Source organism: Perissodus microlepis, chromosome 16, assembly GCF_051167445.1.
Source record: "Perissodus microlepis isolate ML-2025 ecotype Zambia chromosome 16, ASM5116744v1, whole genome shotgun sequence".
NCBI lineage: Eukaryota > Metazoa > Chordata > Actinopteri > Cichliformes > Cichlidae > Perissodus > Perissodus microlepis.
In genome coordinates, this window is record NC_140476.1 from 9,939,274 (window position 1) to 9,965,323 (window position 26,050).

Consider the following 26,050-nt stretch of genomic DNA (forward strand, 5'->3'; position numbering starts at 1 on the left):
CTGTGCGCCGTCAAAACAGGTCCCTTGTTCCCGTGCCCGTGCATGCTGCGAACAGCTGATGTCGTGCTCCTCACTGTCACACAGTCGTGAAACATTTTCTCCCAAGTTTTTACAAGCGAATAAGTCGACATGACGAAAGAAGAATTGCAGGGGTAAGAATATGAATAAAGTGTTAAGCTGTGCCTCAGATCTCAGAGCGCAAAATGATCTTACTGCGGTATGCTAACTCGGAGAGCAGGCGGCTAGCTTTGCCTTAATATGACAGATGATTGCATCAGACACTTTAAAGTTCTGCTGCTGCAAAATTAAAAGCTTAAAGGTGTAAGAAGTGTGAGACAAAAAACAAAACGAAGCCATGACTAGCTTAACCTGCTCACATTACTGTAAAATTTGACTTCATACTGGCTTCAATCGATTTTCTGGTGAGAAGTTTTAAGAAGATAATACGACCTCTTAGAAGTGGTACAGGTGTTCTGATGGTTTTATAAGTGGGTTAAAATTGTTTTAAAATATTATACTTATGTGTCTTTGCAGCTGAGTCAAACCTGGAATCTGAATTAAATAATGTCACATTTAAGCAAATCTTTCACACATTAGCTGCACTATATATACTCTCAATGCGTCATGTACAGCTGTGATCAGAAGTTTGCATAGTCTCATTACAAGCATGAATGTTATGGTAATTTTTAATTGGAATGATTTCTTTGAACTGTTTTTTTAATTCCAGGGTGGAAAGGGGGAAAATAGCTGTGCTTTTCTGTAGTCTAATGTCTAAGTCCAAAGTATACATACAGGTTTAACTGTATAAATACACTCACTAATTTTAATAGTGCTAAATGTTCTAGGTCTTTTTTTTTCTTGAAAGCCCCATTGTTAAGTCCTCAGTAGTGATCACGATTGGCAACAACTGGTAGTTTCTCTTTCGAGCATGTAGCTGATCAAAATGCCAAGATTGTCAGCGCTAACAATTGTACACAAATAGTGTTCAGATGTGTCACCACTTCGCCAAAGTTTGGAAGATGTTCTTAAACAAAACAGGAACCACCAGGGCTCAAGCCTGTCATGAACTGAAAACTACTGTATCACCATCATCACTGTCCACTGCAGAGTTTTATATCCGGTCTTTAAGTGATGACGTGATGAACCCTGCTTCCAGGCCCAAACCACTCTGCTTTTATTAAGGCTGCTGTGTTTTTAATGTGTTTTAATGCTTTGTATCTTGTTCTGTTTATTCTCAACAAGCCCCTAAAAACAGTCAGTGATCACTGTCGGCCTCTCTCGGCTTTTATTACCACTATTCATTTTAAAGCTCGGTTTTTAAAACCTTGCGATGTAACTACAGCCCAGCCGATGCAGCAGTATAGTAATGACTAACCTCGTATTGCGGTTGTTCTCCTGACTGAAGTCCATTTAAAGCATCCTGCCATGTGATTGCATTTTTCCCTAACCATTGGGAATCCTCACATTAACTTTTATTGAGTGGAAAAAAAGTTAGCATTCATCCTCCAGCTTCACTGTGTTTATATTATGCTAACATAACTGTGTTGCTAGCGATCACGTAGCACATCATTATGTACCAGCGAGCCAAACCTGAGTAACCCTACAAAACATCACTGCTGTTTACTTTCCTGTCTTCATTTATGTCGGAAATGATAGCAGAGCTGTACGTCTTAATTTGTTTCAGAACTCTCTCAGTCTGAACATGGTATATTTTATTTAGCTGAAAACTAGCGAGCTAACTCCCGGCTAACTTCTAACTCTGTTAAATTTCATAAATTCTGTTTTCATGGAAACTTAATTGTTACACCTGGTCCAGCAGCCACACTGATCATTTTATTACAGATGAAAGAATTTAGACAGTTTTTCAACTCTGAGTGATGCCGCAGTGATAATTTGACTTAGGGACCTGCAGCAGATTTTGCGCCCAGGCATGGCTAATGACATCAGACTTAAAGAGTGGATTGCCATGGACTAAGAGGCTGCTCACCAAAAAAGAAACCCATGCTCCAAAGTCAATACTTCCAACTTTGACTGTAATTTGCAGTTGCCCACATTTACAAGCCAGATGCCTTCTAGAGAAAAGCTTTAAGGTCAAATGAGGCAGAGATTGCTGATAGAAGGAGTAAAAGTCAGGCTTTTAGACTTAAGACCACTGGGGCATCTGTCAAGCATGGTGGTGGTAGCATCGTGTTCTGGGGCTTAGTTGCTGCCAGTGATACTGGTATAGTGCACAGAGTGAACTGAATAAGTAAGGAGGACTACCTTTAAATTCTTCACTGCACCTAAAATCAATAGACAGTTGAAACTTTGATTTAATTGAGTGTTCAAACAGGAAAAAGATGTCAAACACAAATCAAAACTGGTTTTGGAATGGATAAAACAGGCTAACAGTAAACTGCTGGAGTGGCCAGGTCTGTGTGAAGAAACCAACTAGTTTAAATGAACTCTACCAAATCTGCCATCAGTGGTCAAATATCCAGCCAGAATCCCAGAAACTTGCTGATGGCTACGAAAAATGTCTGGTCGAGGTGTGACATTAAACCAAATACTAGTGTATACTTTTGACCACAACTGTAATTGCGAGAGGTCAGCTATTCCAATTATCCTTTTACTTTAAAATATCATAAACCGATTCTATTACTTCCAAAGTTGAAGATAACTTTTACTAGTATCTGTTCTCCTTTAAATGATAGCTGTGTTTATCTTAGGTTTTTGGAGGTCTGTATTCATTTTAAAGAAAATAATCTGGTGAGCAGAATGTTTGTCCTTTTCATACATGATTAATAACTTAAGAAGGCTAACAGCCCAGAGGATTTTAAAGAATAACTTTACTGGACAAAGGTAGTTTAAAAGTCACGTTTGCAGATGTCAGACTTGATGGTTTTTGTTCATGCTCATTCTAGAGTCTGCTTTACTCGTGCCATTTCCATTTATGGGCCACATCAAAACTTTAAAGCGGATGGTTAAGTCATTCAAAACTACAATAGAACATGAGTGAGTCACCATAAAAATAAAAAATCAGCACGTGTAAAGCAGAAAAAAAGTCTAAAGTAAATATCACGGTACTTACAATGTTTGTGTTGAGACTGCCAGCTTAGTTATTTGCAGACAAGCTGCTGTAAAGCTTTAGATTAATATCTCAGCAGCCAGTTTGAATGAGTGGAGTCACCAGCTTGGTAACATGAAATAGAAGATTAATAACACATCAGTTCCCCTGTGTGTGCTTTCATTTTGCGTAGTGTTTCTCTCATTTCATGTTATTTGATATCAGCCACTGACATTATAGCTATAATCCTTAATCCCTACAGCTCCATGAGTCTATTATTGCCATTAAATGACTTGTGAAAGTTGACAGGTGCAAACACAAAACATGTTTGAAGTGGCATGCGTTTTATTGGCTATTCTGGTAAGAGTCAGTAGTTTATGACTGCTTGGAAGGAGTCATAAAGGAGGAGGAGGAAGAAACAGGGAAACTGGGAGAGCCAGTAAAGTCAATGACTTTTAGCAACTTTAGGCAACTACAGGGGAAGAAACTGCTGAAGACACCAAGGAGAATGTCCCTAGGTAGCCTAATGTATTTGTTGCTAGGTCACGTCAGTCAACACTATCCCAACCTCTATTTGTTGCTAATATTTTTTTAGCCTGCAGTGTCTTGAAGTTGCTCAATATTGCTGATGTTCAGTAGTCTCTGGTTGGTGTGACGTAGCTAGACACATCCCGTGTAGACAGTAGAAATGGCACAATACCACTTTTTTATATCCGATATCATAAATTTAGATATCTGCCGATACCGATATGAATCCGGTATAGTCTATTTTATAATCAGTAAAACTGTTTTTTAATGCATATATATCTTGCTGCATTTTGTATAAGTTCATACTCAAATTTAAAAGGACAAAACACTAAAGCTATTCTATTATACCTGTATGCAAAATTACACCGCACCCAAAATATTTTGCAGTTCAATAATACTGATCTTTTCATTTAAACTTCTAGCAGAACTTTAAATCTAAGTATTTAAAGTAATATTTCAAAAAGTAATTTAAAATGCAATTTGATGCAGATTTCAAAAACTCTTTGGTTCTGAAAAAAAGAAGCACGTCAGCACAAAATAATGTTTATGTTGAACAACTAAAAACATCAGGTTGTAGAATGGACCCTTTTATACTTAAAGCTTAACATAAATAGACATCCAGAGTGGAAAGCAGTGCAAATAAATGCAAACACGGCTTCATGACACTCATCTTTTGTCAAGATGGATGCAAGTGTAAGCTGTTTCTATCACATTTAACCTAAGAGTGAATTTTGTGTAATTTCTGTGCAAAACTTAACACAAGTATGAATAAAAGTGTCTTTCATAGGGTTTTTTGAACCACAGAACTGTTTAGGCTGCAACACTGCTTTATTTTGTTTTTTGTTTTCCAAAGTAAAACTTGAGTCCATCCATTGTACGGTCAGACTTAGCTATGACAACGCACAAACATCTGAGCTCCATGTATCGGTTGTTAAGCTTAACGTAGGAATGCTTTACAAACATTCAGAGATGAACTTACACACTTGCTTTACTTCTCTGGGAATGCTTGCTTGGAGATGAAATGCCGGTTTGGCAGCACGTAGCGAGGCTCCAGATGCTTTCTGTGTGAAGTAACTCCAGACCACTAACAGGTCTCGCACGCAACAGCCGCTCTGTCACGTGATGCACACTGCTCCAACGTGCTAAGGTCACTACCTGGGTTAGTTTTGTGAGGTGCTTTTGTGAAATGTAATAGATGGAGTTAAATTTTTATTTCTCCCCGATATCCATTCCAGTAATTTAGGTCTGAATCGGACTGATACTGTATATCGGATCGGTCCATCCCTAGTACACAGGGCTATTATGTGAGTATAAGAGCTTTCTGCTGCTCTGGTGACATCCTTTACACTGCTGAGTCTCAGCCAATGACTGAGACAATGACTGGTACCACTTTGTTTCATATTAAACTATTATTAACTGTTTGTCTTTTATGATATGGTAATATTAGAAATGTTGTTACAATAATATGTTGTGTTAGGACTTGGTAACTGTTGGGCACACGCCCATGTGATCTATACTATGCATGTGTTAACTGACAACTGCAAAAAAAAGCTGACTGTGCAACATATGGCAGTATGTCTGTCATTACATGATGTGTTTTTTAACAAATACAAAGGCTTAGAGTTTGTTGACTATAAATGCATGTGGACATCTGCACCACAGGCTGATCTCACTTGCCTGAGGGGGAAAAAAAGGCTGTTGATCCAGTTTAACGAATTCAGCCGGTTGGCAGAACACATAAATAATCCAACCTGAGTGCATTTTAATTGGTCTGCTTCGTGCCGTTTTCATCCAGGTTCCAAACACGCTTATAGCACAAGGTAGCAACAGACCAACCTAGGGCTGCTCGATTATGGCAAAAATGATAATCACGATTATTTTCACTGAAATTGAGATCTCGATTATTTGACGATATTTATTTAACAATAACAATGTATTGAATAATGACTTTAAAGATTGTCAAAAAATAATATAAAATAGTGTGCAAATACTGATAACAGTGCAAATGTTTGCAATATAAAAAATAAATGATCTGTGTTTAGTGAACTTTGCAGTGTTGCTCTGTGGTGCAGCTACGACACTGTAGCAAAGTTTACACACTATGTCTACTTGATCCACGTCTGACTCCGCGAACCCATAATGTTTCCACACCACTGAAGTTTTTTTTAACCTCTCTTTTCAACCAACAGCAGTCACTCTCCTCTCCAAATAACTTCTGCTTAGCTTTCCGAGCTTCCCTCGGGTCCTCTGTCTTAATTGTTGTGACACGTGTTCGAAATCCAGAGAGGTGCGCTCGATTTGCCACACGGAGCAGCGCGAGAGTAAAGCACGAGGGAGGGGCTAATAATCGGCTCAGTCATTTTTAATGATCGTTGAAAGCCCAGGTCGTAATCGTGATTAAAATTCGATTAATTGAGCAGCCCTAGACCAACCAATAGGCTGCCTCAAAACTGTCTTTTAAAACAGGATAATGTGACAAAGAGTTTTAGGTGTAGGTGAGAAACATTTGAATTTCATGTGTGCTGAATAAGAATGAGCCTCACCACCTGAATCGTGGTGTATTTTTTGTCATTTCAATGGGAAAATATATGGTGTGGTGCTAAATCATAAAAGATCTCAGTGGTGGTTGTTGGGGCAGTGGTGTCACTATTAAATTTGGATCCTTGGGGGAAATACGAGTTTGGTCTGAAGTCAAAATATGTTGTGATTTCTGTGTCTTGTTTAGGTTTTATTGCTATTCATAGTCGGCCTTTGATCCGTGTTATTTCCTGTGACTAAATAGGAGCGGGTCCTTTATAGCTTGCGTGCTTCCTTCAGGACTAGACACCTGGTCTCATTCATACACCTGTCATCTTGGCACACGTTCACAACAGCTGACGGAAAAGCAAAAAGTCCCAATATTTTATATGATCGTTTTATCTCTGCTTATCTTTTTTACCGTTATGTTCTTTTGTGACGTACATGTTCACCTACATATGAGAGTGTCTGTTGACCTGTTGCTTGCATAAACCAAATTTTTCTACAGGCAAAAGTTGAATACTTATCAGCTCCTGCGTTATGTTGTGCTGTGTAGTATGGTGGTTGTTGTGCAAATACAGACATCTTTTACTTTCAGATAAGGCACGGTGTTATCACAGCGTTATCATAATTGAACGAGCTCCATTTTTCTATGTTAGATTTTCAGGCTGCATCTTCTTAAAGCTGCACTGTTTATCCAGGCGATCTTAGTTCAGACTTTTCTCTGCCGTGCCTCTGTTCACACAGGCTCCAGCAGTTTTTGTTTAGAACAACAATGGGAATAAAAGTAGTGCATACTTAAAGGCTGGAGGTGGTGATGGTTCAGAATTAATTTTCCCAGGCGGTCAATAACTTCCTCGTGGGATGCACAAGAAATAGGAGGTGGAAGTCGAAGGAAATGTTTATGTTGTGCGTTTCTTCCTGTTTCAGGGCAACAGAGGAGGAGCAGCAGGCTCAGTCAAAGAAAGCCCTGAAGAAACAGCAGAAGGAAGCGGAGAAAGCTGCAAAGAAGGCTGAGAAACAGGCCAAAATGGTCAGATGTTTTGTTTTCTTCTGTTTTGTTGTTTTGCATCCGCCACCCTTGTACAGCTGGTAAGGGTGTGACGTGCTGTTGTGTGGGCATTTGGGGTTCAGCTGGGTTGGAGACTCCATTGTTTAAGTATTCCTGTCATTTTGGCTGTGTTTATATCCACCCAAACAAAGTGCTATTTTCTTCTACACCAAGTGAAAAGTTCCTTCCTAGTATGCCATTTTAACCATTTTGCCACTTATTGTAATACTGTGCTTTTGCCCACCATAAATGAAGCTGACAGGTGTGCTGTGTTGTGTTGGGTCGCCAACCTTCTGTCCTCTTTTCCATGTTTCATTAAAAAAATGGACACAAAAATCACACCTGATTTGAATTTGGCCAGTATTCATCCAACTCCAGCAACTCTGTTATGTTTTCTCTTCACCCCCTGAGTCCTGTTCTGATCACTTGTACAGCACACTCCATGTTTCATATTAACAATAATTTAGTCCATTATTTGCTAACATTTTATTCTGTCTTAAATGTTACTAGTACTAGCTGTTGATGTTATTACTACTAGTGGCAAGCCCACAGGAAGGTGGGTTTCTTCAGGCTGTGCCCAACTGTGCCCTTGGGCTAAAGCCCCGTCACCACAGACTCTTCTTTAAGCACCCTTCTCAGGCTTGGCTCTAGGGTGATGCCTCAGTAACTTTGGTTCCCAGACAGGGTGAACTGGTGCCTTGCATTCTTTTCTTTGGTTTTCTGAATCACTTTTGTCTGGCCCCTCATGCTAAACTAGGGTACTGGGCATTATTGGGATAAGCAAACTCCTCCACTACAATAATGTAGAGATGGCAAGGAGGAGATCCTGGTGCAGACTGGATGAGCTAGAGAAAGTGGTTGGAGAGAGGGAGGTCAAGACTTCTCCGTCTACACTGCTGACCCAACGACCCAGACATGAATGAGAGACAGAAAAGTAGGGCTGGATGATAGAAAGATAACGATAAAGATGGGTCAATATAAAGGCGATAACTGATTCTTTCTGTATTTTATGTATGAAGATAGTGCCGCATCATACCGATCATGTTGAAACAGAGTTGAAGCCGCATTATGTTGGTCTGACGCACAGAGTGTAGGAGGAGCAGCTGGCAGCAGCACATGTGCTAATCTCTGGGCTGCTGCAGCCTTACACGCTAGTATTTCAGGAGTTTGAGCAAGATAAATGGCAACAACAACAGAACATGTTAATTTCAACTTGAGCAACAGCATTACAAAACACAACAACCCAGCAGACGCAGCCTGAGGCTTAAAACACGAGGACATTGTATAAGAGAAGGGTCCAATGAATTTGGCTCCATGGAGACATTCCTACATGGAGCCGCATGCACTGCAAACTGTGTCGAAAGCATGTTTCTGCAAAAGTAATCACTTACATCCTTGCAAAATTAAACGTATATCTTTGTTTAGGAGTAAAAAGGAGCGTTTAAGCTTGGTAGAAGTTATTATTTCATCTATATTGTGAAACATGTATGGGTATCGATTGATATAACCTAAACTGAGATATCACCCAGCCCTACACAAAATGAACAATGGATAGATGGGATACTAGATCTTTCAGCTGCAAAGACTTATCTCCCCATCACACCAAGTGAAATGAACACATTTTCCACCAACGTGCAGATTGAGTAATATGTTTCTTGATGTCCAGTGACGCAGATGGATTAGTTGTTAGCGGGCTTCTGTAATGTCACAGTAACTAGTGAAGTCACATATTTATTCATATTACACAAACTTTGACATTTTGCTGAACTTCTGCTGTTGCCCAAACTTAGGTTGATGATCTGATAATAGTGGTGCTTTTTTTGGGTGTCTCACATTTAATAAACACAGCGAACAGCAGCTCCACCCACTAAATGGTGTGCAGATATGATGCTGCACATCCTATCCTGTGTTATCAGAGAACTGGGAGAGAAGCTGTTTTCTTGTTTAAACACGTGATTCAGCAAGCCTGCTAACCACTTAGACTTTTGATGCAATTTTGGCTTCCAGACAAGGTCCTGACAATGTTCAGGTCACATTTGCTAATCGTAGTTTCAGATTAATACGCTTCTTTCCCCTTTAAGCTGTATTTGCTATGAAGGCCATGTAGAAACGGAACAAAAGTAGCAGAAAGTTTGAAAATTGTGACTTGTTAACATTTCTCCAATAATGAAATGCACAGATATTGACACTGATGTGATCTTACATATTTTTCTTTCCCGTAGGCGTACCTTTAGAGCAGAATCTGCAGGATATAAATAAGGGAATCTTTAGAAAATGTGCCATCTAGTTTGACACCCTTTGCATAGCCGTGTCATGACTGAAGTGCCTGTGATAGTGAAAACAGCAAAGAATCCTTTCTTCCAGCTGAATTCATCCAGTCAGCATGTTTCATGGAAGAAGCAGGTGCTGTCACTGTTTAATCCACTGGATATTGCTGCCTCTATCGCACTGGAATAGCAAGCATTGCCTAGGGGAAGAGCTCAATGTTTATTGGGCCTTAGCTGTGTTATTTTCTGCTTTGCGCTTTTTTGCAAGGGTTTTCTGCCAGCACTTGTCGTTTTTGTGGGACCGATGGGGCTCGGCTTGCTTCGTGGCCGTAGCCTGTTTGCATGCACTTGATCACAAGCTGTAATATCATCCATCATGTGACGGGATTTTCACAGCAAGAATGGGCGATTCCAATTCACTCAACTGCCACTAGATATTTCTGTACACCAATGTCAATTTGCATAGAAAATGGAACTGTAACTTTTCCAAGACTCGATCTCATCGCGCTCTGAGAGTTATTTGCCCAGAAGTCAGCGCGGAGATAAAGAATATCTGTTCACTTACGCTGTTTCTATTACAAAGCAATATCTCCTGCTGCCATTACTCATTGTCTTTGATGGGCTGGAGCAATGTGTGGATAAGCGGTGCATTCTAGGCATCTAAGTCTTGGCTCTGGGATTGAACTGCAGTCTATTATTTGTATTTAAATCCCTGGTAGCGTGAGATGAAAAATCGATTTACATGCCTGGTGTAAAAAACAAACAAATAACATTTTAAGTTGGATGTTTTAAACTTTTAATTAATTGATAGTCCTCTTGTTGCGATTTCTTAGTTATTTGTCCTTTAAATCCCTTTCTCCTCTTTGTGTTTCAGGCTTCTGAACAACAAAGCGCAGAGGAAGATGTAAGTGCCTCGTAGAGATCACAGCACTCGTCCTCCGATACAAGTTCTCTGCTTTTATGACTGACTTTGATTTTGGCTCCTGTGCGTTCACACCGTGGCAACAACTTGTATGCAAATACCTGCACGCATACCTCTCCCTGCCTGTTTTCTGTTCAGTTTTTTTATGATAAGCCCCATTATCTGTTGTGTCTGTCTAAGATGTAGTAGACAGACAGACGTCAGAAGCTTATGAAGTCAAAGTGGCAGAACTGTTTCGGAGAACAAAAAAGTCCACATGCATGCGTCAGTACTGTTTTCATTTAATGGTTAAATGAAATGCTGCTAAAGATTTCACCCTTTTGATTTTTAAGGACTTTGCCAAGGACCGATATGGTGTGTCAGCTATGGTCCAGTCCCAACAAAAGCTGGGTTAGTATGGGAGCTACTTTCTTCACTCATCAGCATTTCATATCTGAAAGCGGAAATTGATTTGTATTGAAAAAGAAGACAAAACATCTTTTTATTAGATTTTTATTAGATTTACATTGCCATATAGTCCCATTTTGCTCCTTTATTTGAGTAGTTCCACATGTTGCAGTGTGGAAATACTCAATTATGTTTCTGTGCTTGCCAACTTGATGGATCACTAACATTAGCAGGAATGTTTGGTTGTATCCTAAGTGATGAAAATGATGTAATGAGAGGCTGACGTGATGGTACATAAGAGTATGAGAGTTTCTGTTGACACAACGATAATATAGGAGGGAGGTTTTATTATTGTAAATGTCATCGTTGGTGTGTCTTTATTTTATAATGTTACAGAACAACTTTATGATTTTGATAGCAGAGTCTGCCTGAATTTGAAAGAGTGAAAGAAATATCTGAATTTTTGATCATTTGTTCTTATTATTTATAAATGAATGAACTAACAGTAAGACGATACCATAGATGCATTAAACACACAGACTTGGTTTCTATCTCTGATCCAGTAGCTTGGGAAACTTCAGTAGCGTTATTAATAACATGGTGAGGGAATAACATTTTAGGTCTCCATCATAATGTAACAAATATATTTCTGATAATGAAATTAAAAACAAGGACAGACTAAGAAATGAGTCAACTCAGTGCTGGAAACAGGAACTAGTGTAAGACTACAGTTAAAAGTTAAAAGGTGACAGAAAAACAGGCTAGAGTGCAAAAACAAACAGAAAAAAGGCTAATCAAGATCATTGCCGGTGGCCTGGCTACTAAGCTGCCGTCAAAAACAAAAGATTCCAAGTCGGTTATACAACAGTGACGTAGGTCGGACACTTTTTGGGGAAAACAGGTTGAGCATTGGCGCAGTGGTACAAAGTGTAAACTCTGCAGCATGTTTGTGTACACGATGACTTCCCAATCCAGAACTTTACAGTTGAGCTTTTGTCTGGCTGTCAGTCATACTGATTTAACACGATAACATCATGAAAAATCCTTTTGGTGTCGTCTCTGGTCGCCATTTAAGCGATGCTAGTGATAATAGCGGTAACATATAATGTTTGATAAATGATAAACGAGGCAGCAGGCGGACCTGTTGATGTCGTCCATCTGTCTGGATGCACTTTCAGCTCCACTGGCAGCAAACAAAGTGGTGTCTCCTTCACCTGCATAGCAAGCTCAGCTACGAGGATGGAGCTGGAGCTGGAGCAGAGGTGGGGGCTGAAACCTGAGGGCTTTCATGTGGGTTGACAGAGTTCTCAGCCAACAGGGCGGCTCTGTTTTCTCTGGTGTAGCCTCGGTGTCTGCCTTCTCTGCTCACTGATAATGAAGAGTAAGCATGCCTCTGAGTAATACAGGTGAAACTAGAGTCAATTTGTCATAGAGCACAAAGAGAGCAGACGAGTTAGACAGCTTTTGGCAAGTCTCCTAGTGTTTCTTATTTATTAGGCATGCCTGTAATTTGAGCATTTTATTGTCTGCACTTTTACACGTGCACAAGCATGCTCATTGGCTTTTCTTTCTGCCTTTGGGAGTATGTAGGGACGAGAGGGGAGGGATTCTTTGCACGCAGGTGGGGAAATGGAGGAAGCAAAGTCCTTTGAAGTAATAAAATATTTTGTGTGTGTGTGTGTTTGTGTTTGTGTGTGTGCGTGCGTGTGCGAGCCAGACAGGAAGTTGGTCCGTGTCCAAGACCTTACTCCTGTGAAAGCTGACCAGCTGATCTGGCTGCGCGCCCGAGTCCACACCAGCCGAGCCAAAGGTGAGATCACCTCCCCCTTTGTTCACCTTTTGTTTTCCTTTTGTTTTTTTGGTTCTGCAGCTTTCTTTTGTGCGAAAGACACAAACGGCCATGATTAGATGCCCCCTCAGCTAATCCGCCGTGAACTATACTGAAAAGTTTATAACATCTTCCCTGGGGTCATTTTTATTCACAGCAGCACTTTCTCTTCAAGATCAAACAGCAGTGCCATTTGGCTTTCACTTGGTGTTCCATTTCAAATGATGTAAATGACAGACATCGCTGTCTTTAGGTTCAACACTGGAGGCTCTGTGCTAGAAGAGAAGCATAAAGCTTTTATTGCAACTTTATGCACCAAACACTCCCAGAGTAAAATCGGAATTTTAAAAGACTTTTTGCTCCTGTTTGTGAAATAATTTTTTTAAGATTGTGAGGCGTTACAAAGCCGATTTGTTTTTCCAGTCTTTCCTTGTTAAGCAGATTGACAACCTGAAGGTGTTTTTGATATCACCGTCAGGCTAGCTTGTCACTGCCAACTGGAAGATCAGATAACCTGTCCCCCCTCAGTTCCAGATGCTGGCAGTCACGAAGCTTCACTGTTTGAATACAATAACCCTCTGAGCTTTGCCTGGTTATTGCTCCTCTCCATAAACAGTGAGCCTTTTTGCAAATAAACTATAGTCTCTGTGATGGTTTGTTTTTTTGTTTTTTTAAACCATTTCCTTTAAAGATAACTTCCAGAATCAAGAGCCACTTCCTCTCCACTTGTGTCTTCATTCTCTGCTCGCTGTAGGATGTCTGTGTGAGCAGAATAACATCCTGAATTGTGTGAGATGAGGTACATCTGTTGGTGGGATTTTGGCATCACTATTATTTCCACCATCCGCCCTGTTCTCACAGGCACCAAACATCAAAGTAGCTGGGTGGTCTGATTATCTCCTGCCCTCAGTCTTTGTGGCTAACGTGTTTACACTCTTCCTAGGTCCCTGTATGTGTTTGATAGGAAGGTAGCAATCAGCCTTTCTCCACACAGTGCTCTTCAAAGACAAGGCTCTGTTTGCAAATGTTTGACACTTCATCTGATCCCTACAGCTGTGAGACACTCATCTCAAGTCACACACACAGCCCTTTTGACTGAACAAACCTACTTAGCTTCAGACAGAGTGCCCAAGGTATTATTCTGACAAGGCTGTTATGCTTGTATTGTAAAAAGCGAGCTCTATCTATTGTTGTTTTGCCTTCAGGGAAGCAATGCTTCTTGGTCTTGCGTCAGCAGCAGTTTAACGTGCAGGCACTGGTCGCAGTGGGGGATCGTGCCAGCAAGCAGATGGTCAAGTTTGCCGCAAAGTAAGTACCGCGACTGTTCTTCCTGTCAGAGAGGGCAGAAACAATGGTGGGAAAAAAAACCTTGGCCATAATGGTCCACTGATCCATTTTCACACGTCTGACCGAGGTGGAGGGCGGGGAAATCAATCATTTTTTCACTTGGCAGTAAAAGCTGGCTTTCAACAGGGCGGAATACAGCAGTGGCCTAATGGGGCAGTTCCTGTCAAGATGGCAGATACAGCTCCTTGGATCAGAGGAGGGAGAAATACTTAAGAGCCAAGAATCATTAGTCATGTTAGCAGCCAAACTGTAGCCCATTACTGGTAGTCGATGAATGGACATAACCATCCACGGATGTGCACTTTATTAAAGAAACAAAAGGGGTGTTGCTGATAATGATGTTAGATTAGGCTCACGTTAGAGGTTTGCAGCAGGGCTTATTTGTTTAAAAAGAAACCCTATTGGGATTTTAAATTGACACAAAAAATCTTTATGATGCACCTGATGTAATTTACTGAAATATGCAGTTTATTCATTAAAAAACCCAAACAGTTATTTTGAAGTACGCCCAGTATTTAGTGAATTTAAGAGGGAAGAACTTAATTATCACATAATACATCTTCTTAGACATTGCTAAATTAAGCAAAAGGTAACACCCCGACTGTAATCTGCAAGACTGAAATGACAGTTAAGACATGGGATAACACTGATCTTAAGCAATGCAGGGATTGCAGTAATGAATGTGTGTGTGTTTTTGTTTTGTTTTTCTTTTAAAGTGTAGCTACTATTCAGTTGCACAAGTGTGATGGTCTGATAGGCTTAAAACATTTTTAAACATTTGAGGCTTATAAGTTGAGACGATTTGATTGAAAACTGCCAAACATCTTTGGAGTGTCATCAACCTCCGTAACTGTTCGAGACGGTGACCTCATTGGCAGCAGGCGCTGCTCACGCTGCATTTCCCCAGAGTTTTTCCTACCTTGATCCTTGATCCACCCTGAATACATTCAAAACAGTCTGTTGTATTAGACTACACAAAACTACACAACTAACCGCTGAACAAATATTAATTTCATGTAATGCTTGTGATAACATTGGCTTTCTTTTGCTACGGTTTGTTGAAAACACGAGACTTGATGAAAGATGTAAGTAATGAACGTTGGTTTTAATGTACACAGCTGTCTGAGCCGTATGTAAACAAGTCGGAGCTGCTAAATGTTTGATGACAGGCAGCATGTGCCTAAATTACCATTTGACACGCACGCATTATGTTCATGTTTTCAGAAATGAGGCCCTGAGATCTCGGTGTAAGTTTGTTTCGGTATCATGAGGTTCATGGGAAATTTAACCCAGACACAGGCAAATTTTTCTAATGAGGTCAAGGTCACTGCTGCTCAGACCAGAGTTTTGACCTTAACTTTGTAACAAGTATCACCAACTGCTGACACAGCCATAGTTCCTCTTTATAGTCACTGAGCTGGCCTTTTTCTTGCCGCTGTTGTAATATGGCATCGGGGCTTTCAAAATAGCTCCAAAGACAGGCAGAAAGGGGTCTGCAGCTCCAAACTGTAATTTCCTTTAAGCCTCAACATTTGAACCCTTAACAGATGAAATGAATAACACCAACCATGTATTTAAAATTCAATTGCTGTGGTAATCCCCGGTGTACAACATCCACACCGACACTCCCTGACAGCAGCAGCCTCCTTCATTAGGACGGTGTGCGCTGTCTGTGCACTGAAACTGCCCCAGAACAGCCCGAGCGACACTACGAAAAAGCCAAGGGTTTAGCCTGACCATGAAAAAAGCTCAACAGGATGCTCTGAAAAATGCTTGAGCTACAGAGTCGCCACAGAACCGAACATCCAGGTCCCAAAAACCACACGAGCTCCTGTGGAGTGTACATGTTCCTCAGTGGGACTGAGCTTATGGAGGCCCTGCACGATACTTGGCAATTTTTTTTTTTTTTTTTTTTTTTTTTTTTTTTATGTTTTGAAAATGAGGGTACGTCAAAAGATGGTGCCTTTTTCTAAATATAAATTTATATATAAATAGTGTTCTCCTTGCACTTTGACATATTTTTGTAACCAGTGATTTCTTTTATGTGCAGCACTTCCTCAGTCTTGTTCTGCAATGTTGTGGTCGGACAGTTGGATTGTTTTGCAATCTTATGCCACCTGACAGCCTAACACCACAGCAAGTGAAAGTGATGACATGGTTGTCAAGATAACAGCATCTTACATCAGAACTAAACAACAGCAAAGTCATACCACTTTGCAGTTGCTTACCAAGCAGGTTTCCAAAACAACATTGTTGCTGTGCTTCTGTTTTTAGTTGTATCTCTAAGAACAGGTGGCACTATCACTCCTGTAGCTTTGTGACGCACATTTAGTTTCGGACAATGTGGTCTGATGATTGACAAGCTGATTGAGACCCTGGATTACAAGTAAATCCCCTCATAACTGCTCTAAGGACGGAGATTGCATTGCTGAGAATCCCCTTACTTGTATTGCATGTCCAAGTGATCATCCGTCCATTCTCACAGTTTAATTAAGCGATCTTCTGCCTGTGCTCAACCTTTACTCTCAAGTACCTCTCAAGTGCTGAATGTAGAGCAGCGAAGAAATTGTGGCTGAGCTCTGAAAAGGAACAACATGTCAGTTGTTTGCTATGGAGTTGGTCGGTTTAATTCAGAGCGCTTTTTAAAACTGTTGGTTGTTTTTTTTTGTGAACAGCACTACTTTGTGATGATGTACTGTACCTGGATGTACACAGATTTGGATTTTAAAACTGACTCGCGGGGTTCTTAAATCACTTTTGAGGCAGAGTAAGGAACAATTATGTTAAAAACTAGTTATTTTTCATAATTGTTGTGTGGCCGGGGAAGAGTACGTGTCATCACCTGATGGGGATTATTTATTACTTTATTTAACAAGGAAAAACCCATTGAGATTTAAAATCTCATTTACCTGTAAATGAGATTCACTGTCCTCTGAGGTCATTGACAGGATGCGAGAATCCTTCTTTTTAATGCTGATATGAGGCCATTTAGAGTGATATGCTGATTTTACTGTTGGTTCTTGGGGTTCAAAGTGGTATTATAAGATGATACATGTTATAACTTCGAAGCTGAAGAAATCTGAAAGCGACTATAGCCAGGAATTTAATGTTGTAACACTTGTTCAGTCAGTTAAAGTTAGAGGCAGTTTGGAGTCAGGCTTGCCGAACCAGTCAGCTTGTCCTTCCTGGATCACTGATTCGAGCGCTCGCTCCCTTTTCTCTTTCCTTCTTGTGTTGAATGAATCTGTTTCTGTTGGTGTGCGCTCAGTGTGTTGTCATTAGACTTTTGTCCTGCAGCGGAGGTTATTAATGTGGGGATTTATTTATCTAGCTGATCTCCGACTGGAGGGGATTGGGTCTGGTGGCAGCTGTCGTGGGGCTGAAGGGACGGCGGTACCCCAGCGTTCGGTCCCTCATTACTGCTTTGTAATGAGAACGAGTGGTGGATTACAGCGGGTTTCCCATCTGGCCGTTTGCTGTGAGACAGTGGGCGTTGTACCTCAGATGTTACTTTGGGTTTCAGTGAGGAGCCTGTGCAGGGGGATGCTGCACTGTTTTTTAAAACTGATTATAAGGAAATTAGAAAGGGTTCCCCTGGTATGCTGTGGCTCACAAGAGGGAAATTCTTACCGCAGCTCTCAAAGTCAAAGAGTTTTTGTAGTAGAGCTGGGTACTTTCCAGGAGCTGTAGTATGAGGCAAGTTTTATCAAAGCTAACAAATCCCCCCTCGAGCCCCAGTGCTCGTGTTTGTTTATTTTCCCTTTGTGACTGAAATTATTGTTTCAATAAGAAAGTTAAGATTGTGTATATTGCTATAATTTATCGTTCCAGCTGAGTTAAAAACTGTTGTTGAATTGCTTAGCTGTTTGATATGGCCCGAGTCTCGCCCAGGTCTTTAAATAAACACCTTTTGACAAATAATGTGGTGATAGAAATTTCACCACATGGGGCCTAAAATTAATTTTAGTGGGTAAAATGGTTTTGCAGGTGTTTTTTGTTTTGTTTTCTTCCCATGTGAGATAATCAATCACCAACAGACACCCATTTGTTTAAAAAATACATGAAAATGATAGCATATTCTGCCTTGTTGCAACCTGTTAATTTGAATCTAATGTAGTCTCACGTTCACGATTATTATGAACAGGGCAATGTGGTTTCTTACGCCACAAACTCTTGCGGTATGTCAATTAGCCCATATGCAAATATCAGTGCTGTTTTTATTTTAAAACACATGAGGGGGAAAAAAACCCTTAAAAAAACCTACCGCCCAGTCAAAAATCACTCACCCATATACCCCGCACTATCCTCGGTGCATAAAAGCATGAAAAATGTAAAAACTTGTCTACAAGCATTGCACATACTTTAACGGATATGTGGTTTTCACAGTTGCTCGTCATTCCAAACAGATAAATCTGTTTTGTAACTAGCGTGCATCACTTACACTTTCCTCCCCCTGAATGTTTCCACCAGCATCACCAAGGAGAGCATCGTCGATGTGGAGGCGACAGTGAGGAAAGTGGAGCAGAAGATCGAGAGCTGTTCCCAGCAGGACGTCGAGCTCCACGTTGAAAGGGTTGGCACTTTCACTGCAGTCCTTAATGGGCACTTCTTAGCAGACAGACATGTAAACATAGAGAAGATAATACAGTTGCTTTTAAAGCCGCAGATGTCTCCTACACATATAAATAAAAATACCAGAGGGTGTATATTTTGCCTCCCAGCATATGCAGTGCGTACGCACCCAGACAATGAAGCATCCATAATTCATGTTATTCAAGCAGGTACCAAAGAGGTTTTCACTGTAGCGCATTGACCATTTAACTCTTCCTTTTAAACTCTTGATTTAACGCAGTATCTGAGCTTTAAGTAACATCCATTTTATTTATATGCCAAGAAAATGTAACAAAAGTCACCTCAAGGCTCCTTTTTACTCTTATGTACTGTACTGCAAAAGAATTTGATGTAGTGAATGCATCAAATTTTGGTGAATGGGACAAAATTTTCTCTGCTATGATGCCCAATGTAAATGAAAAACATAAAAACACAAAACAACAGTTGACAGCTATGGTTACCAGCAGCACGTAGGTGATTCTCACACATTGATGAGGTTTTAACAGATGCAGCTTTTAGCCCCTTTCATTTTCACCTTCTTCGGCTGTTTCTGGAGTCCAGGGACTTTCCATTGTCTCAGCATCGAATAAAAACATCGGTGGTTTGTCACACTTTTAATTTTTTGTGATTTTTTTTTTATCTGTTTCCCTTCTCAGATTTTTGTCATCAGCCAGGCTGAGCCTCGTCTCCCGTTGCAGCTGGAGGACGCTGTCAGGCCTGATGGAGAGGGTGAAGAGGTGAGGATGAATGGGGGGGATAAATGAGGGGCCGCGGAAAGCATACTTCGCCCAAAGTCAAAGTGCAGTTAGAGTATTAGCCGAGTAATTATTATTCATTTGGACATCATTGGTAGCATTTTAGGTATCTTAAAAACTTCTAAAAGCAGACTCTTAGTGTAAAAAGAACAAGGCCTGATAGTTACTGTGTGTGTGCGAGTCCATTCACTGTCATGGAGTGCACAGATGGGTTTAGTCTGACTACACAATGAATATAAGTCAGTTTTTATCTGAATACTTTATATCAAAAGCAAAATGGAAACGCATTCTGTGCATGCTGAGCTCTAACGGCGCTCTTTCAGTGAGACTGTTTTCAGTGAGGAGAATGGAGATTTGTGTTTTTGGCAGAGTCAAGGATTGGCTGATTAAACCTAATCACCTTGTTTGAATCACCCTCCTCATGCAAATGGTGATTTTATCGCACAGTGTTTATAAGAGCCGGCTGCCAGTGTTGAGGGAGTTCTCTGAATTGCAATTAAGGAATTGTGCAGTGATGCAGAATCATTCAAGAAAATCATGAAGCATTTAAAAAGCCATTCTTTTTCCTAGCTGCAGTATAGGTGGTTAGAAATACATGTAAACCTTTGAGGCTGCTGGTTTAGCAGCACCAAAAAACGATGGCTAAGCGGAATTCCAGCTCAAAGCAGTTGGCTCTGTTTCCTGATTCAAACCAAAAAATGATTATTCTAGTATAGAGGATCAGCTACAGCTCCCAGATTTGCAAAGTGGAAACATTGAATTTTTCAATAATAACATTCCTGATGTAGCCGTTGAATCGGCTTAACACATAAAACGGCAGGATGTCATTTTTTTCGTAGTTTTAGATCCATCGTATCTGCTGTGGAATTATACATCGCACTGTACATGCGTGCACATTAATATGAGTCTCATCAATACCAAAGACAGCTGAGGGCCCATCATTGTTTATCCAGTAAGCTAATATCTGCAGCTGTAGCAGCGTCTCAGGTGTTTTCTGTTGGGATTCAACATGTCAGTCACAGACTTGTAGCAACACCTGCTTTCCCCAGAGACACTAGCCTCAACAGCCCTGTCTGTCTAGCTGTCTGCCTATCTAACACTTTGTCCCTCTGCGTGTGGCTGTTTGGAGCAGGATGTGGCTACACAGGCTATTAGCTCAAACCCCTGTGGGTCTTCTCAGGAAGCCTGACATCCACGACCCTGGAAGGAGCGGCTCTTCCTGTGATGAAACATTTACTTTTCAGTTGTTACCTTTTTCCTTTTCTTTATATTATTTTTGTCCTGTTGTCCCACATTGCAGGTGTCTTTTATTGCACTTGACTCTGTTATACTCACTGAGCTAAGTAGGTAGATGTGGTAAAGCTGCAGGAGAATGGTAGTTTTGCATTGTTCCCAGGAAGGTTTTTGCAGGCTGATTGCATTGTTTTAGGTTTGCAAGCTGCCAATAGCTTTAAAGCTAAAAATGATTTGTATTTCTTTTTTGTTGTTATAGTTTTTCCCTGTGAGTTGTGAAAAGCCTCTAAAATGCTTCCATAACACTGACGGCAAACACTCCTGTGTGAATAGGAGGAGATGAATAGTAATGATTTTTAATATTTCATAGGCTGAGGAGGTTTTGGTAAGATGAATGTGTTTTTTTGTGTGTTTGTTTTCAGGAAGGCAGAGCCACAGTTAACCAGGACACCCGGCTGGACAACAGAGTGATTGATCTCAGGGTAAGTTTCTATCATCTGTGACCATGTGAGTCTGTGAAAATTTGCATTTGGTTTGATACATGTGATATTGCAGTTGATTAATGATGAAGTTTTAGCTGTTTTATGCTAAGGTGTTCATAAAGATTATAAATTTGATGCTTTATGTGTGCTTCCTTTGTGAGGATGTCCTACCCGAAGTCTTGGGGTTGCCTCAATGTCTCCCTGGAAGAGTTGGCTGAAATACATGGATTTAAAAAATAAAAAATTTATTGCCATTATAACAACAATAATTTTACAGCTTACATTCTGTCTCCGAGTACAGAAAACTTCTACCACAAATGTAGGCTGTTGGAGAGTGAATGTAAAATATTTGTGAAGGAATGCAAACAACAAACCAGCGCACCTCTAAAAGTAAAGAGAAAAGGCTGTGATTTAGTGGGCTGGTGATATGAATCTTATACAGTGCTGAGAGATGTGCTAAACTTATGCGAGCAGCAGAAGACACTAAGCCGCAAAGTGTCTCATTGTTTTGATATGTTCCTCCCACATGGAAGATACGACTGGCAGGAAGGCAGCAACACCACAGCACAGAGCCACTTTGTTCACAAGCTTCACAACAACACCTGCTTCTGCAGCACTGTGCACTTTGAGCTCACGGACTTGGGTCTGTCATCAGTTTTGCTCTTAAGAGCCCGCCGAAGCTATAAAGTGCTTCCCACACTGGCAAACTCTTCAGAAGGGAACCATAAAACGCCTCTGATAATTATGTAGTTCACATGAAACTCCATTTCTAACTTGAACATTTTTAAAGTTTAAAAGTTTACTTTTAGTTTTAAAAGACGACTGGACTTGCAGACAGTTTCTGGACTGTCATCCGGACGTGCTGGAGTCCAAACAAATCCTCTAACACTAGTGCTCCCATTACCTCAGCCTTCAAGATGTAAGAAATGTGATTGATTATGAGCCCTACGTCATGCTATTTTGTGATTAATCATAATATTTGGTCTGTAAAAAGTGCATCCAGCTTCCTTAGATCAAATAAAAAAGGTGATAAATCTGCGTTACCTATGTCGCTGGCTTTACAAATGCAGACAAGCGCGACACCCAACAACAAATTTTATCATAAACCAGAAGGAAAGAAGAAAACTCTGAGAACTCATTTTCTACAAAGACCGATTCATCGTCCTGTCATTTTTAAAGAAAGATTCAGATTCAGATCCACGTCAAACACACCATTCTCCCTTTGCTTCATGCTCCGGCTCTTCGTGAAGTTTCACATGTGAGTGTCGGAGATGGAAAGTAAAGCCAGTTGCGTTTTATCAGAACAGGTCTAAAAGTTTTGAAGAGAAGAGAGCTGTGATTTCGATACAAGTGCAAAAGCAAAATGTCCTAATGCAGATTTGTGTAGCAACCTGGTATTTCAGGTTGCTTTAGGAAGGGTTAGGGTGTATTCTGACTACCACACATACTGTACACATACAGGCTGTATGAACAATGATGCCAGCACTAGACTGTGGTCAACCTCCAAGTACACATATCGACAGCCTCTTGAGTACGATGATGAGCCCATAATTGGATGCTGGCAAATGTTAAAATTTTTTGAGCTTTGAAACCTCTGTGTGGTATGTATTCACCGCAGCTGGGTTTCAAGGAGGTATGAACTATTGAGAGGTATACCAGAGTAAGGTATATTTCATGAGGCCCCTCACCATCAGAAGAACTGCCGGTTTCAGGATAGTAACTGCCACCCACCAACCCACTCACTATTACGCCTACTCGCTGCAGACTTGCTGTAAACAGGAAGCGCTTTCGAATTTTTAAATTAGGTCTTACACAGTCTGGTTTTTAGGTCGGTTTCCCCACGTTTAACGCTGGGCACAGCCCCATGTGTGATGTGTGACACAAATGAGTCATAGGTGGTGTGATGGTAGAGGTTTGTAAAAGTGTTTTAAGCAGGGACGTTTTATATTTTTCTGCACTTCTTCTTTCTGTCAAGCATCCAGATTGTAAATGATGGAAAAGTTTTAGCCAGACAACCCTGAAGCATTGTCTGCAGATTAATGAGCTTTCCAGGATTTAGACACGATCATATTTCGAGTCAGCCGGCTGTTAGTCAGACGAAGACTATTCAGGACTGGACAGGCACTAGAGATGGGAAAGAGCGGAATGTGAAGCACTTTAATTAACGCAGAACTGTGCATTTATGTATTGAAAAGACCCAGGTCTGACTTCATGATGATGATAACTAGACTTGAAAACCAGACAAGATCAGTTGTAGAAATCTTGTGGTCATTTGAAATGAGTCAGTCGATTTCTGGGAGTGTTCACTGGCATTTTGACATGCTCTGTCACCCAACTGTTGACTCTTGGGGGCTTTTGTGCATGAGGTTTTTACAGTAACCTCTTCAAAGCAGTTTTATGCCTCACCTTGGTTTCGGTATTTATATTGATAATCTAAATACTGAAACACAGTAAAAAAAACAATAAATAAAGGTATTTCTAAGTTTCTGCGGCTCTTCCAGGATTTGAACACGTTGCCGTTGCCAACAAATAATTGTCACACCCTTCACATAGACAGGAGGTCCTTGAAGAAACTGGCAGTCTTGTTTTCACACATTTGTCGTGGTTGTGTAATAACGTAGATGAATCACTGCAACCGTCTTGATGGTGTTTATTTTTGTGTATCCTCCTGAAAAGACGACCACCAGCCAGGCCGTGTTCCGCCTGCAGTCAGGTGTGTGCCAGCTCTTCAGGGACACCCTCACCAAAAAGGGCTTTGTGGAGATCCAGACGCCGAAAATTATATCGGGTAAAAACAAAAAAAAAACACCCTCTGCCCTATTGACACGTGGGAAAACTGAGACTAGCATGCATTGAATCATTTTTGATTAGATGTTTCAGTAGAGGCACACTTGTTTTCACGTTACTGCCCACAGGTGTTTCGTGAGTCATTGTGTAACAGTTGTACGTTGACTTCCTCATCAGGCTGATCTAGACTCCACTTCAAATCAGGAACAAAATAAAAAGTTCAGCTAAAGCTTTTGAAACACACACATGCGCAGTCATGCACATCTATGCTAAAGGAGACAACAGACAGTAAGTTATTAGAGAGAATTTCATCGTTTCAGACCTATGAGGGTTTTAATCCAGACCGCTGGGAATTTCGATGCATCGACCAGCTCTCACGTCAGCCTCTCTGCTTTCACATTTCCACACAGCGCCCTTCTAATTTGACAGGAGAGGCTTTCCTTAAGATCAATCCCAAAGGATCTCATCTCACTTTATTGAAGAAAAGGAGGACTGAAAGGGAGAAACTTAGAACTCAGACAAAAATCTTCTCACCAATATTCTGGAGAGTTATTGGAGCTTTCACCATTTAATGGCATATCTCTTTATTTTTTCAGCATTAACTCAATTTGGAGGCTCCACATGCTTTTTGAACCATTCAAACCTTTACTTAAAACACGTAATGTACTGTTTGAAGCTTTAATAATCTAAAATAATCCATTTGGAGTCTTTATGATAAAAAAAGATAAATTCTTAAAAGAAGCAGAAGCACAGTAGTCTTATGTCAATAGTTCGCAGCCCCCACATTCCTCCCATCTTTTGAATTAACTGTGGTGAAACCTCCACACTCTCACTTCCTCTTTTCTTAAAGAGCCAATGATGGTGGCTGTGACTCGAATGGTAAATTCAAAAGTGGCGCTCTTTTATTTTGGCGGCACCTGTGAAAAAATACACACAAAACCACATCTTCCTGCGTGGCACCACCCATGGTGCAAGCGTGAACAGTTTGTCCTACATGTACAGCCCCACCCACCTTTTGAGAGTGTGAAAATATCAGTTGATGCCCTCTGACGTTTTTGTCGCATAGAAGGCGACACGTGTTATTAGAGTCTGGGACATGATGTCCTGAGAACTGACTTTGTTTTGAAAAATTTGCCCAGCGGTTACATATTCATGTAAAAAAAGAAAAGGGTTGTTCTGGTGAATAAGTCAAAAAGTTGGGCCGTCATTCCTTTATTGACCTCAGCTCTGTATCTGAGGCAGGAAAGTATAGTTTTTGAAGTAGTACATAATGACTGTCTTTTCTGAGCCTTTCCTGGTTGTCCTGCTAAAGTTCCTGATGGAGATCACAGGAATCACTTGAGTTTCTAAGTACAAGTCTTTGTCTGGAACGAGCAGACAATCTGTCAGCATCTCCCCGAACGCACCTTTCTTTGCTAGCGATGGTCATAAAATGCACTCGTCGTGTCACAGCGTCACTAATCTACAAATCCTGTAGATGTTTCAAATTAAAAGCCTGAGTGTTTCAGTGGACAACAGTTATGTCATAAGACTTTTACTTTGAAACTTTTTCCACCACAGTTCTTTTACTCTGGACTCTCTCCAACCATTATCAGAGGCCTGGCCTTTAAAAAAAATGATGGTATTTATTTGTGTGTATGCTAGCCAATTATAGTCCCTACTGAAACATCTAATAAATTCACAGTATATATCATTAGGTGGGATGGGTGAGGTTTTGACTGTAATAGCTGTTTTTCTCATGTTTTTCTCTTTGTCATTAAATTTTCTTTGTCCATTTTTAGCTGCCAGTGAAGGTGGCGCAAATGTTTTCACAGTGTCGTACTTTAAAACCAGCGCCTTCCTGGCCCAGTCGCCTCAGCTCTACAAGCAGATGTGCATCTGTGCTGACTTTGACAAGGTCTTCTGTGTAGGTCCAGGTAAGCCCCTCCCCCCAGTATGTCACCTTATACACTGGCAAACAGGAAAAAGAGACGCGAGAGGATAATGAAAAATTTAGACCCTATTAAGTGAAAACGGTTTTAAAATGTCACTAAATGCATTTAGACTGTTAAAGTTTAACAGACCTCCCGGTGATGCTTTTACTGTGTCAAAGCTGCTGTAGAGCTGTGTGATAGTGACACAGTGGGACTTGTAAAAGACTTTATAGAGCCGAGTTTAGGGGAAATCCAAGCAAACACTGCCACCATCTGATTATCTAAGCAAACTCTGCCTTCATCTGTGTGCATAAAGTATTTATTCTATACGTAGTCATGAATTTTTTATGGTTTTTTTAGATTGCTACTCGTATCT

The 26,050-nt window shown here is 40.6% G+C and overlaps 1 protein-coding gene across 1 annotated transcript in view; it reads left to right on the forward strand.

Moving 5' to 3' along the window:
- Positions 1 to 26,050, forward strand: part of dars1 (aspartyl-tRNA synthetase 1) — a 31,912-nt gene continuing 5,862 nt past the window's right edge. The window contains exons 1-11 of the mRNA XM_084954934.1: positions 1 to 152; positions 7,022 to 7,124; positions 10,284 to 10,313; positions 10,664 to 10,721; positions 12,436 to 12,528; positions 13,752 to 13,854; positions 18,364 to 18,466; positions 19,161 to 19,241; positions 20,915 to 20,974; positions 23,651 to 23,762; positions 25,543 to 25,677. Of these exons, the coding sequence (XP_084811060.1) occupies positions 130 to 152; positions 7,022 to 7,124; positions 10,284 to 10,313; positions 10,664 to 10,721; positions 12,436 to 12,528; positions 13,752 to 13,854; positions 18,364 to 18,466; positions 19,161 to 19,241; positions 20,915 to 20,974; positions 23,651 to 23,762; positions 25,543 to 25,677 (901 nt within the window). The 5' untranslated portion in view covers positions 1 to 129. The remainder of the gene's footprint in view (positions 153 to 7,021; positions 7,125 to 10,283; positions 10,314 to 10,663; positions 10,722 to 12,435; positions 12,529 to 13,751; positions 13,855 to 18,363; positions 18,467 to 19,160; positions 19,242 to 20,914; positions 20,975 to 23,650; positions 23,763 to 25,542; positions 25,678 to 26,050) is intronic.